This window comes from Argiope bruennichi, chromosome 1 (genome assembly GCF_947563725.1).
Source record: "Argiope bruennichi chromosome 1, qqArgBrue1.1, whole genome shotgun sequence".
Taxonomy (NCBI): Eukaryota; Metazoa; Arthropoda; class Arachnida; order Araneae; family Araneidae; genus Argiope; species Argiope bruennichi.
This window is the reverse complement of record NC_079151.1, coordinates 146,190,606-146,204,750: the sequence shown is the minus strand read 5'-3', so window position 1 is coordinate 146,204,750 and position 14,145 is coordinate 146,190,606. Positions and strand designations below refer to the sequence as shown.

The window sequence follows — 14,145 nt, the reverse complement described above, 5'->3', positions numbered from 1 at the left end:
AAGCAAATAAATAATAAAATATCCCGCTTTGTTTCCTCCTGTTTAAAAGCCACATTCGTAATAACATAGCTTAATCACCTCATTTTTTGCTTACTAAAACTATTAAAGAAGGCCTTATTAAACATGTGCCAAAAGATGATATCAGAAGATTGAAAAATACATCCATTGATATCTGGGTTATCAAGATTATGCAAACCAAGAGCACTTTTTGATACTGGAAAAACCTGAACGATGCAAAAAGAATGGAGAAAATCCTCATCTTTGTGTATGATGAATAGGATGAATCACGTGATAAAGATATGTATAATAAAAGTACACAAGTGAAATGGGATATATTTGTTAGTTTCAAATAATCATCCACCAAAAACCAAATATTAAAAAAATTATCCAGCTTTCACTCAGTTTAGCTCACTTTTCCTCAGTTGAAACTGCGACAATTTGACATCTATTATTTTAAAAGCATTCGCACATTTATCAAAATTAAAGAATGCAAGTATGATTACAATTCACATTTGACTATTATCCAATTTTAATTAAGAAATTGATTTTTTTTTCGGAAAAGTTTCTTCCATGGATTCCTGCTTGAATAGCTGCATCCAATCGCCATTAAATTGCTTTAGTATATGAATAAATTCATCAGGAATAAAAAAAAAGTTGCCTTTTCATAAAAATATGCAAGAAAGATGAAATTGAGTAAACTGTTTTTGTCACGTTTTCAACGTTGGTAAGGTGAAACTTATTTTTACTCAGTATTTTCATGTTAAACCTCGAAATTTTAAACATTTACGTGTGATTAATGACAATATACTATTTCTATATTCTCAAAATTTAGTCATCAATTAAACGATTCCTTTAATTAAATTTTGCTCCCAAAAACTTGGGGCCACCTGGAAATGAATCCAAGAAATATTTGGTTTCAAGATTTGGTAATATTTGTAAACTACAAAACGCTTACTAAATAGTTGCAAATACTGAAAATAAAAAAAAATCACGTTTATTTAACATAATAATAAAAGTGTGCATTTAATTTTTTTAGTAAATTTATTCTTATTTTATTGGTAAAAGCATATCAAAATTGTAGTTATTTGATCTTTTATCTACGACATTTAGAATATTTTAGTACTTCATTACAGTGTAGCTATAATACATCATATCTATATTTAATTTATATTTTTGAATTTCTAAAGATGAAATCTGAAGATGTCAAATCAGACGATTCAAGGAATTTCGTAATGTTGAAAACAATTAAAGAATGAATTCAAGAAACAATCAAGATTGTTTTTAATTGATTCAAATGTAGATCAATTCTAAATAATCAATGCAAGAAGACTTCTTTGCAGACACATTTAGCATGAAAACTTTCAGGTGTCTAGTAAATTTGCTGTTTAATTCAAGTTTTGACCTGATAATGTTTATAAGTTGAATACGATAAGTGGATGACTTAAAGTGTCACGTAACATGCTTGACACGAAAGTTGTTCAAAACTTTGGGCAGGTTTAGTAAAGGCTTTTCAAAATTGCAATTAGATTTTTCAAAAAAAAAAAAAAAAAAAAAATGTAAACTTTTTTTTTCTTTATTATTTTAGAATATATTAACTTAGCTTTTAGGTAACATCAATTTTATTTCCATGCAATTATTTCTGAAATTTTAATAAATGCTTAAACTATTTTAAGTGCAGTTTACATCACTACTTATTGTTTTTTTTATTCTACATTTATATTCACGCGTGACAAGAAGATATTAAATATTTTCTTCATTCAATGACTACTACAAATAAGTTTTTAGAAATAATATTAAGATTGGAAAATCAAGCTTTAAATATTATCGTGTTGCGATGTTTCGAACTCTTTTTTGATCGAAATCGAGATCGAAACTCTTTTTTACTGCCATTTAATAATTAAATCTTCCTTCAGACAAAATTTCAATGACTTCGTTTTTATAAAATAAAAGAAAGCACAAAAAACAAATGTACAAAATATGTATCTTTATTTTTTCCCATAACGAAAAGAGCAATATTTTATTTTATTTTTACAACGGCAGAGACATGTAAATACACACAAATTATTTTTTAACAAATAAATTAGTTCTTTAGACAAATGTACATTGTAATTCTTCAATATAATATGTTATTGTACAAATTTTCTTTACAGGAAAACAGTGTTAAATTTAATATTTTTAGTAGAAACTACATTTCATGTAAATTTTTCTTTGCAACATTTTTAAACGCACGATTATGTCACACATTAATCTTAATAGCTTTTTGATCATAGGGAAGACTGTGAAATATCCTTCTATTGCATCCATTACAATTTATAACATCGCTTCTCTAAAGCTTTTTATTACAGCAGTAGTAGAGAAAATTCAGTAAATCGCAAGAGTTCTGAACATAAAAGCCATTAAATAAGATTTTGAAATCATATTTGAAAAACTTCGAACAAAATGCATTTTAATTAAAGTCGAAAATTTAAATGTATCTTTTGCATTATAAAATATTATATCATTTATAAAAAATTAAAAAAATGAAGGCGATGAAACTATGAGAAACTTTAAAAAAAACTTTAAAATAGTAATAAAAATTTGCACTGTCATATATATTTTTAAAACTGCATATCAAAAGTCTATTTCTTATAAAACTGATTATGATGAATATGCTTTTCATGACATGACTTAAAAATATTAAAAAACACTTAAAAAAGTAAAAGATTTTCATTTTGTTTTAAATTGGAGCAATTTACCGTAGTGTTGTTGGTCGAAAATGATTACCATTTTAAAATGGCCATTTTCTGAACACTAAATTTTCTTTTCCATCTCTAATATCCATTTCTTCGATAAAACTATGGCAATTTCAGCCACCATCTGTAAATTCTGCAATCATCGAGGTAATTCATATACATACCTACATGTATATATATATTACCTACTCATATCGCTTGAGTGCTGTTCCCGATGAATTCAGGAACACAACACACATATTTTTTTTCGAACAGCAATATATTGAAAGTGACAAAATGCAGAACGATTCAAAGCAAAACACAGAAACCTGACTCAAAACTATCGATATATCCAGAAAAAACTGGAAAAGCATCTCAAGATAGGGAGGGAAATGAACCGAACAGTCAGTTAACAGTTTCTTGTGGCACATCACTGACGGTAGATTTGAAGGGAACGAAAAGTAGATCAATTGAATCTAATACTGCGTATTTAGGGGGAGTCTACGGAATGGAGATTCTACAAAACTATGCCTGTAGTCCCTGGGATCGACTGGAAGATCGAAGTATCCCGATCTTCTCCTTTCTTCGTTCGGTGGCGGTAGATAAGTAGGTCTAGCACTTGGATAAGGCTCTACAAACCTAGAAGGGAAAGCTCTTTCTTGTCGAATGTCCGTAGAACTGAGCTGGCGTTGTCTTGAATACATATCGTGTGGGGAAGGTTGCCGTTCGGGGGACCTGAATTGCCTGACACCTACGGGGGACGAAGATAAGGGACGGGAGTCTCGGAAGTCCCTGTCGCGGCTTGGAATATGGGAAGGGGAATGTCTGTCACCATATCTATCATAGTTGGCCGGGTACCTTTGGATCGGATTAAGATGGTCACCCATAATGTCCTGCGATGGCCTATCCCCATAGTTCTGACGAGGCATGACGTCCATATACTTGGTACGATGGTCACTTGCAGGTTCCAAGTTAGGTCTGGACTTACTCGGCCTTGGTGAAACTGGATCGATGACCGCAGTGGGGTAGGAGACGGGTCTAGATTCTCGCTGAATTTTCTTTTCGAGAGGATTGCTGTGTCTTCTGTATACTACGTCGAAGTGTTTCATGTGCTCGGGTTCTGGCATTGAATTGTCAGATCTTCGTGGAGTGGCAGGCATTTTGACTGGCGTCCGATGAAGTTCTTGACTGGCAGGCGTTGGAGATACCGCTCGACGTTCGAATTTATCAACAATCCCTCGCACTCCCCTGTGTACCCGATTTATCCTATGATCGTCCTCGTCATCAGGGGATGATCGACTACGCCTGTCCCTTGGAACACCTGAAGATGCAGGTGCGTATCTAGGGGGTCGACGCCATTCATACGAGGGAATCACTTCCTCTTCGTCGTCTTCATCGTCGTCATCATTGAGCCCAGAAGCATCCGGCCAGTCTTCCTCGTCATCCGAGCTCGTGTCTGGATCGATTTCTTTGCTTTCGAAATCCGGATGAGAGGAGACCTCCTGGATTGCTGAACTAAGTGCCTCGTCTGATCCGATCCCGCTACTAGATTTGTTGCTGGATTTGCCACCAGACGATTTTGCACTCGTGGCGTCTTGGTTCTTGGAAGGGGATTTTCCACCGCTCGTCTGATGGATGAGTGGGGATGGCGTTTTGGTCAACCCTACGAGATTGTAGTTGGTACTGCGTCGGCTGTCTATTCCATCTAATTTCCCTTGTCGTCTGCTGACAGTGTCATAATCTTTTGGAGGGAGGAGGATTGGACAACTGTTGCGATTTGTGAGTCGCTCCCGCAGTTCGGCAGCTAAGGAATCGTAGAGGCTGGCGATGTGTTCCTTACGCACACCTACTTCCCTTTCAGAAGAACCTAGAAAAAAAATAATACATAGTTATTTAAAACAACAGTTATTTTCGTTTTTTTTTTTCAATCAAAAATCAAAAAAATCAGTTCTTAAGTAAAAAAAAATGTTTCTGCAATTCATTGTTAAACTAATCCAACAATTTCTTTTGATTCATCTGATGCTTCAGAAATAAGTCAGACAGTGGTGTTAATAGAATAATCTATTTTATCAATAGTTTTTTGATGTGGTTCGCATGATGTGTTTGTTGTCAATGGCGTGGTACGGTTAAATGTTGCCTAGAATATAATATATTTTTTTTCTTCGTAGTCTTAATCAACGGCATAGCAAAGCTAAGCGGCGCTCGGGGTATGATATATTTTTTCGGTGTCTAATTTTATTCTACTTAAAAAGGGACATAAACGCGCTAATGTTTTTTGTTTGTAGTATCTCTGTCTATCTAGTCCCCCTCTCCTTCCTCCTATCATTAGCCATTGTGTATTCTTATTTTCTGACTGAAAGAGAAATTCTGTATTATGCAACTAATAATGATGAATGCGCTTGCTTTAACTCTAATGAAAAGAGTAAATTAATTTTACAAAGACAGTACAAAAAGGAATAGCACAAACATGTTCAGATTAGAACTAACGAATTTGATAATGAGGAAATTTCTGGTTCTTTGGAAATCTTAACAGAGAATTTCATTTCTAATTATAAACACATGAATATATCATTAATATATAAATATCAACGTACTGAATCTTACTTCACATTCTTTTAATAAAAACTGGTACATCTTAATAGAATTAAAATATTATTCAATCATATTAATTGCATTTTAAAAGAAGCATTTTTTTTTTTTTTTTGCAAAATAGAGAAAAAAAAAACATGAACTAAGTTTTTTTTAATTTACAAATTATGCACATCTTGTAACAATATAATAAATATGAAATGGAATAAAAAGTTTCTTGTAATATATGCACTCACTAAAAATTATCTTTCGCATACGGTAACTAAATAATTAACGGTTTTATGAAATTTGGCAACAGTGTTGTGAATTTACGTTTGTTCAGTTCTAAAAAAACTTAGGTATTCAAATCCTATTTAGTTACAAACCATTACTTAATAAAAAGGAAAAAAACAGCTGCCTTCATCGTATAATTTAAAAGGTCACAGATTATAATTTATTTAACAATATTCAATAACAAAAAGAAGTGAATTATTTATTTTAGGCAAAGCAGTTGATATCAAGATTTCAGGAAAAAATATGGATAAAGCAAAATTCCTCGAAATCAGAGTATGAGTATTGTAATAATAACATATCGAAATAAGCAGTAAATAGCATAGATAAAAAATCAATTAAATGAAACATAAGCATTTAAAATATGGAACATAAGAAAAAAACGTTTTTAGTGGCAGATAATTCCATTTTTTACAAAAAAAGGGGGTAAAAAAGTTTTATTTGTTTTCTTGTTTCTCAAAAAAGTGCGTCAAAATAAAGAATGGATGCCCGAGTGTGTGTGGGTTAGCCCCCACACTCACGCCAGTAGTTCGTGACACGCAACTTCGCCACACTCACGTAATTTCGGTACAAAACAGAGCACTTGGGTAGTATTAAGTGAATGATTTTATACCGCTTATGAAGTGTTGCGTGCAAACACATCTGACAAACCTATTATTATTTTTTCTAAGCAGACAAGTGATGACTTCAGCAGCTGTATTTGCAATAAAAAGCTACTGAATTGAGGATCAACAGGTTGGCAACATTGTAGAATTTCGTTAGTCTTAAATTGTTAAAAAAAATTTTGATCATCATCACGACTGAGGGGAGTTGGCGCACTGCATTCATTCATCAGTACTTATAGAAAGTTAAGTAACCCAGAAGGCTCTGGCATTTTAAGCCATACACACTAACCATGGCCCTACAATTAAGTTCTAAGCCGTTACATATATATATATATATATATATATATATATATATATATATATATATATATATATATATATAAAAGGGATGATTTCAACTTTAAAATAACAAAACTATGCAACTACCATTCCAATCTAAACTCTAAAATTTTCAAAAATCTAATTTTCTCACAAGTTAACAGGTTCAAAAGGGTTTGCAATAATAAAAATTCTTATATTGAAGCATCAAACATCCTCCTTAAAATTTAATTAAAAATGATTTTCCTAGAAATTACTGTAATGTCAATTTTTTAATTAAACAAGGTATGGTTTGGGATTAATCCTTTGGCTTAAATAAAAATAGAACTTTACTTGCATATTGGATCACTCAATAGATGGCGCTGGGTGCCTACCTCTGTTTACATAATTTACCGTTAATTTTTTTAAAAACAGGAAATCACAATCGATTGTTTAAAGTTTCCTTGACTGTTGGATGGTATGTTCTGGTCTTTTCGTTTTTAATTTTAATTTTAATGCTGTTTTTGTTTTTATTGTTATTTTTGTTATTGTATTTTTACTTTGTTGTGGTTATTTTTTTCTAATTTGTTATTTTGTATTTCCTTTCTGTTAAAATGGTATATCTCTTGAGCATAATTTCAGGGGATTTTCGGGTCACGAGGAATCATTATTAGACAATGTCTGTATGTCCTCACAGAAAAAATCCCTTTATTTGAATCCCTGCCTGAGGGTGACCCTTAAAAAAGTCTTCAGGCCGGATTCTTTTTTTAATATTTTTTAAATAATTTTTTTGGTTTAATTTTTATTTGATTTTTGTTTTTCCTATTAACTTGATTCTAATACTTTTGTATATATATATATATATATATATATATATATAGGGTGGTCAAAAAAACAAAAAAAACTTCCCCTATATATGAAACCCAAGCGGCCTATCCACTCAACCAATCGAACCAAAATTTCAGACATGGTTGTTTGAAGATATGCGCTGGAGAATGTGATGATTCTAAACAACGCAGAACTCACGGTTACGGTTACAGTGAGAGAATTTCGAAATTTTCGAATGGCAACACCCACTTTTTCCTTGCGCAAATTAATCAGCGTATTGAAAAACCACAAATGACGTTGGAACGATTAAGATTGTGGACAACAACGTCGAACGTAACATAAAAGGAGGAATCTGCATAACTTCACACGTGTTATTACATCTTGCAATTCTGACACATCTCGTGGACCAGGCGTGTACACCTTAGATTTCAGATAAACCCAGAAGCAGAAATCCATAGAAGTGTGGTCCGGGATCGCGGTGGCCACGAAACCGCAAAGTTATGAGAGATAACTCTATCGCCAAAGTGTTGTTGCAGCACTGATCGAACACTTTGGGTGACGTGTGGAGGAGCCCCATCTTGCATCCATTCCATACAATGCCACTAATGACATTTCGTTGCTACTGTTTAACCCTGTGAATTATGCAAGGTACGTCAAAGCTCCTCCTCTCTGTGTTGTCATTATTCCTTTATAATGCTCTTCTTTGTAAATGATTTACGCCGCTAATTTACGTCACACGCTAATCGTTCCAATTCCATTTGTGGTTTTTCAATACGCTGATCAATTTGCGCAAGGAAAAAGTGGGTGTTGCCATTCGAAAATTTCGAAATTCTCTCACTGTAACCGTAACCGTGAGCTCTGTGTTGTTTAGAATCATCACAATCTCCAGCACATACCTTCAAACAACCATGTCTGAAATTTTGGTTCGATTGGTTGAGCGGATAGGTCGCAGGGGTTTCGTATATAGGGGAAGTTTTTTTTTGACCACCCTGTATATATATATATCTATATATATATATATATATATATATATATATATATATATATATATATATATATATATATATATATATATATATATATATATATATATATATATACACCTCCAGCTATAGTAATGTTCTAGATGGCGTTAAGAATTGCGTTTAATCGTTTGGATGATTAAATGTACTGCTAAAAAATGACGTAGTCTAAATTTTTATGCATTCTTCCGAATATTTTAGTCATATTTAGTTAAATAATATGGACACAATAACATCTTAAACCATATTTTTTATCATTTAAGCTGATCTATTTGTGAAGCTTTGAATACCAATTTTAAAAGATTGAAACTATTTCTACAGTTGCCCCGAAGAAAATCCGTCAATCAAAGCTTGGAGCTTCATCGAGGCAATCGTTGATTGGCTTAAAATAAACATTAAATTTCATACAACAAAATCTCAAAGTTAAATTTTTGACACAAAACTTGCCTTCTTAGCATTTATAAAGTAAAAAGGAAATAACTAAAAAATACCCATAAACGCGAAAATTCATTACATGCAACGTAATATAATAATAAAAAAAATTTAACTTAAAATTTTTTTTATTTTATAAAATATCAAAATGTTACGATATTTGATGTCATTCAGGTAAAAGAAAAGTTAAGTAAATCCATTCAAGTGACGTCACAGCTACAAAAATATACAATAGTAATTGCCATTAACTGCATGTTGTTTTGTTCTTTTATCTTAAAATGTACTTTAAAGGCTCAAAGCTGAAATTATCATGGCATATTTGATAGTACAAATGTAAAAGACTAGTCCATTAGAAAAAACTGACACATATATAAAATAGTCGTTAAAATTTGAATTCCCTGCTTGAAGTGGCAGACAATTTAAAAAAAAAAAATATTGATAAGAAAAGTAAGAAATGTTGAATAACTAGAAATTATTAATAAAATATTTTTTATTATGAGACAAGTAACATTAAACTATTTGTTTCTATATATTTTGATTCAAAGAATAAAATTTTTCTGGAATGTGGCCTAGTGAAATAAAATGCAATTACAACAATTTCACTAAAATTTCAAATAAAATTACTTTTTTGTTATTATCACAATAAAGTTCTTTAATATAAAGGCATATTATTAAAAATTCAATTAATAATAATCTTGAAAATTAGTAAATTTCAAGACCACGAAAATCCATTTCATATGCGGTAATAAATTATTTCCTAACAATAAAAATATGGCACAAAAATGGCTGCATTTTTCTTATTTTTCTATTTTAGGTTGAAGAAAAATTAAATTTTAATTATTTTTGCCGCTATTTCAATTATTTGCTGCATTTAAGAATTATGCATCAAATGTTTACAAAACATTGAACCTATTTAAAACTCTAAATAAATAATAAGGAAATGACAAAAGAAAAATCCTGAATAATATTAGGGGACCTTTTGAAAGAAGAGGCAGTGTAAACTGAGACTGTTCTGATCAAGAAAACTGTTAAACCGTGAGCTAAACAATCAGTATGACTAATTTCTTATACGTTCAAAGAAATTAAATGAAGAGAAGTGAACATTAAAAGAAGAATATTTTCTGGTAAACTTTTCTTAGTTTTCGTAAGCAACAAAGTAACAATAATAATAATGAAGAAAATATTAATTTATTGTTGCGCGCTAGAAAGAAAGTTATTTTCATGTTGTTTAATCTTTTAGCTAAATGTTCATCTTAAAACAAGAGAAAAAAAATGCAAGTCTTTTTTCTGTCTTTTTCTTTTTGATTGTATAATACTAAACTATATAAGTGAGTGAGTTCAAGCGAAGTCACAGCTACGCAGCAAACATAACTCCGTGTGTCTTCTAGCATCTAAATACACATTATTCGACACTCAACAATGATGCCAGCTTTTCTTTTGCTTCCAGATTCGTAATGGATTTATAAATTAAATTGGAGGGGAGGACATTTCATCCAAGTAAAAAGCGCCTTTTTAAAGGTATTATTTCCTAATCAAATATAAATTCAGAAGAGATGCATGAAAGTTTTATTATATATATAAAATCCCGGGGGTTTGAGTCCCGGTTCGGGCATGGCTGTTTTTCTTCTGAGTTCTATCTGCGAGGTGTGTGAATGTGCCCCCTATAAAAAGGAGCTGTGCAAGCGAATGTGACGCATGAAGTAGCTAAGTCGAACTCTTGGACCTACTTGGCGCTACTGAAAAAACAAGAGACGTTCACTCGGTTTAAATCGCCGATAATAAACTAGATTACACATTTTTTTTAGAAACACTTGTGGTTTGCTATAAAATATTATACGAAAAGAATACATAAGCTTTAAAAAATTAAAAATAAGTTAATTTTTCGTTAAATACACTCATTTATCGTCAATGATAGCAATATCCGAAACACTTTTTTCTTAAAAAAAATTTTATTAGCAAAAAATTTTTATTAAAAATTTAAAAAAAAAATATTAAAAAAATTTCAATAGCAGCAATGCAATAAAGCAGCAAAGAAAGTACATTATTATTTCAACATTCTTTTACGAATAGAGAATAAAAATTTAAATTTAATTATTTTTCAAAAGCATGTATAGTTGGAATTTATTAAACACTTTTTAGAAAAAAAAAAAAAAAAATGGAAATTCAGAATATTTTCTTAAATTGAAAAATAATAAAAATAGAGAATAATGAAAAACTCATAACTATTATTTGACGTTTGTTCATGTAAAAGTTTAAAATATTAGTTAAAAAATTTTAATTTGTTTCTCAGTTAAAATAAAACAACAGTCAAAATCAATATTTTATATTAAATAAATAATATTTTCCTTTAACTTATAAATTTCCAGTAACTTCAATCAACTTCAAAATATGGTTTTATGAAACTACTTCTTTAATTGTACTTAGGCAAACTCTCCCACAAAATTGACAGTTAGAAAGTTAGAAGTGAAACTTTCATGCCAATTTAATTTCACATTCCAATATTAATTAAATTTATCCTCTCTAGGTTTTTATTAAAAAAGGTTTTTAGATGTCCAAAATATAATTTATATCTGTAAAACACTTATTAAAAATAAAATTCGCACCAAATTGCGTATTTATTAAACTAGCGCATGTAAAGCTTAGCTATAATGTCTAAGCTGGCTGTGTCTAATGAAAAGAAACAGAGCATTTCACTCATATCATAAGGGTTAAGAAACTAAAAGAGAAATATCGATATAACTGGCATATGTATCACATATTCGAAGTCTGTTGGTCAGATACCCAGTTACTTGTTTATGGTATTTTTATTCTACTTTTTGGCACGAAATGGGAAAAAAATCCTTAACAATGTGTATTTTCCCGATATCTTAAGATTTTTCCATCGAAAGAAGAATTCCCACGATTCCACTAGAAACATTGGGGAAAAAAAAAAAAACATTTTACATTGTTGGGATTTAGGTCAAAATGAGGCAATATTTTCGCCGTTGATGGGCGGTCAATGACAATTTGCCGTCCTGTTTGTCGAAGGCGCGGCGGGCCCAGCTGAACTTCACACCAGACCTACTTTCGGCCTCTGGATTTCTGCTCTTCTTGTTTTTCGTCGGCTGATATCCTCCAAACATATATTCGAGTCGGCATTCCAATAATTACTGGTTTTCGATGTCTTCTTCTGACCTCGTTTCAATTGAGATTGGAGGAAGATGAGAAATCCAGCTGCAATAGCAAGCCACATTTTTGATGATGAAGATGTGTTAGAACGGTGAAATGTTCCCGAATAGTAGAATTCTAACTTTCAGAACCAGCCTCTATTAAATGCTGAACATTAGTCTAAAAATATATCCTAGAATCTCCAATCACATACTTCTTATACGAATGTGATCAAAATACGCATCACCGGTGGACGGTTTAAAACCAGTTTTGAAAGGTTATGCGAAGTAAATTTCCCAATACAGAAATTATTTCTTAAAATCGCTTTATGTCCGTCCCGAATCACGTATAAAGGCTGCATTTTATGTTTCTTTATATAAAAAAAAGTATTCCAGGTGAAAATATTTCTCAAAATTTGCCAACTAGTAGGCCCAGATGATTGACCTCTTAAATGATTAATATGGAATAGTTAAATTATAGCGATATCCATCAAGCCTATTTTAACTTTCTGTTTGATAACTATTTCTTTATTTCTTTTACAAGTTTCACTGCCTTAAAGGAATGTCAGTTCTATTCAAAGTCTTTCTTACAACATTTTACAGCTAAATTAATTAACTAAACATTGAATCACGCGCAATTATAGAAACATTCAATCAAGCATTCTGAAAAGTTACTAATTACTGAAAATTACAAAGTTACTAATTTGTTTAAATTTCACTGTTGCCATTCAGCAATAAATAAATGGAGCGATTTCTGTGCCATATACATAAACGTATTATATGTATATACAGATGATCAACATCTTTACTTTCATTATAAAAAAAAAATGTTTCCCAAATTATTTAACTTTCCTAGACATACAATAAAGGCACTTGTTTCGAATATTTGGATACCTTTATTTTACTCGGAGAAAGACATGTTTCTTTAATAAAAATATTTCTATGAAAATAAAACTTAGACATATTAAATTAATGTGTGACCTTTTATGCAATTATTTGATAATGTCATTATTTCTTTAAATCGTTTAAAAATGAAAAATATCATGAACTCTTGATGATAACGGAGGACACCGTCCATCATTACTTTGCGTCGTATTTTCGTAGTTCTGACAACAGTATCTATATCCATGTGCCATATTTGTATTTAAAGATGTACCAAACATAAGCACAGTAACATCAATATTGAATAGAAATACGGAATGTTTTAATGATAGATTTTGGATAATTTATTTGTGTGCATGAAAAAAAATCGTCTACTTTACAAAATGCTTTGATACTACTTAAAATTTATATGAAGCATCTTTAAAGTTAAATTATATGATATTGGTAGAAGAAAACAATAATATGCTCCATTAAAGTTAATGAAAGTTAAGCCAGATTTAATTTCTGCAAATTAAATATTAGCAGAGCTTTTCACAATATTTATATGCGAAGAATTTCTTTTCAATTGCTAAATGATGTGAGAGCATATTGATTTTATTTGTTAAGAAAGTAAGACTTTCCCATTCCTCTGAATATCTTGAAGCTATTGATTCATTTTTTTCACACACAATGCTACTTTATTTTTCATATTGAGTTGTTTTTGAGATGAGTTGTGCAGTTATGTTTACTGGAGAAATTGTAGATTCTACAACTACAATTGCTTGTTCCTAGCATCAGTGAATGTGGAATTGGAAACAACCCATTTGATTTTGGTAAAATAGAAATTTCTCGGGACCAACATCTGGTTATACGCTGAGCTCAATCGCTCGCACATTCCTTTGTCTACCATAGCTTATTTTGCATTTATTTAAATTAGAGTTGCATTTTAAATAATTTGGTGCTCTTTACAGCTGCAATTACAGAAATTTGTATATCCATAAACGAACTATCCAAATGGCTTCTTTGTTGATACGACTTTAAATAATTAATAAATTATGTCAACATTTCAATAATTTCGATAAAATAATTAAAAATTATATAATAATCCGTAGCATCGTTCGAATTTTTTAGACATTGCTTTCTACCGAATTAAAAAATTACAGGTTTGTTGTAAAGATGCAAAGAGCTAATAATTTTGTAACTTACTTTTTTATTTCATTAAAAATGAAAAAAAATTATGAAAAATATTTTTACGTTCGTTATTTAATAATAAATAGCAACATTTGAAATTATTAGTATCATTTTTCATATTTTAAATTATAATCGATAAAATAAGTGAACTTTTAGAAAGCGTCTTGAAAGAACACTTGCAGGTTAAAATCTA

The 14,145-nt window shown here is 30.7% G+C and overlaps 1 protein-coding gene across 1 annotated transcript in view; it reads right to left on the bottom strand.

The window, feature by feature from the left end:
- Window positions 1-2,000: 2,000 nt before the first annotated feature.
- LOC129975899 (uncharacterized) overlaps window positions 2,001-14,145 on the bottom strand; it is an 85,038-nt gene continuing 72,893 nt past the window's right edge. The window contains exon 3 of the mRNA XM_056089182.1: window positions 2,001-4,578. Within this exon, the coding sequence (XP_055945157.1) occupies window positions 3,188-4,578 (1,391 nt within the window). The 3' untranslated portion in view covers window positions 2,001-3,187. The remainder of the gene's footprint in view (window positions 4,579-14,145) is intronic.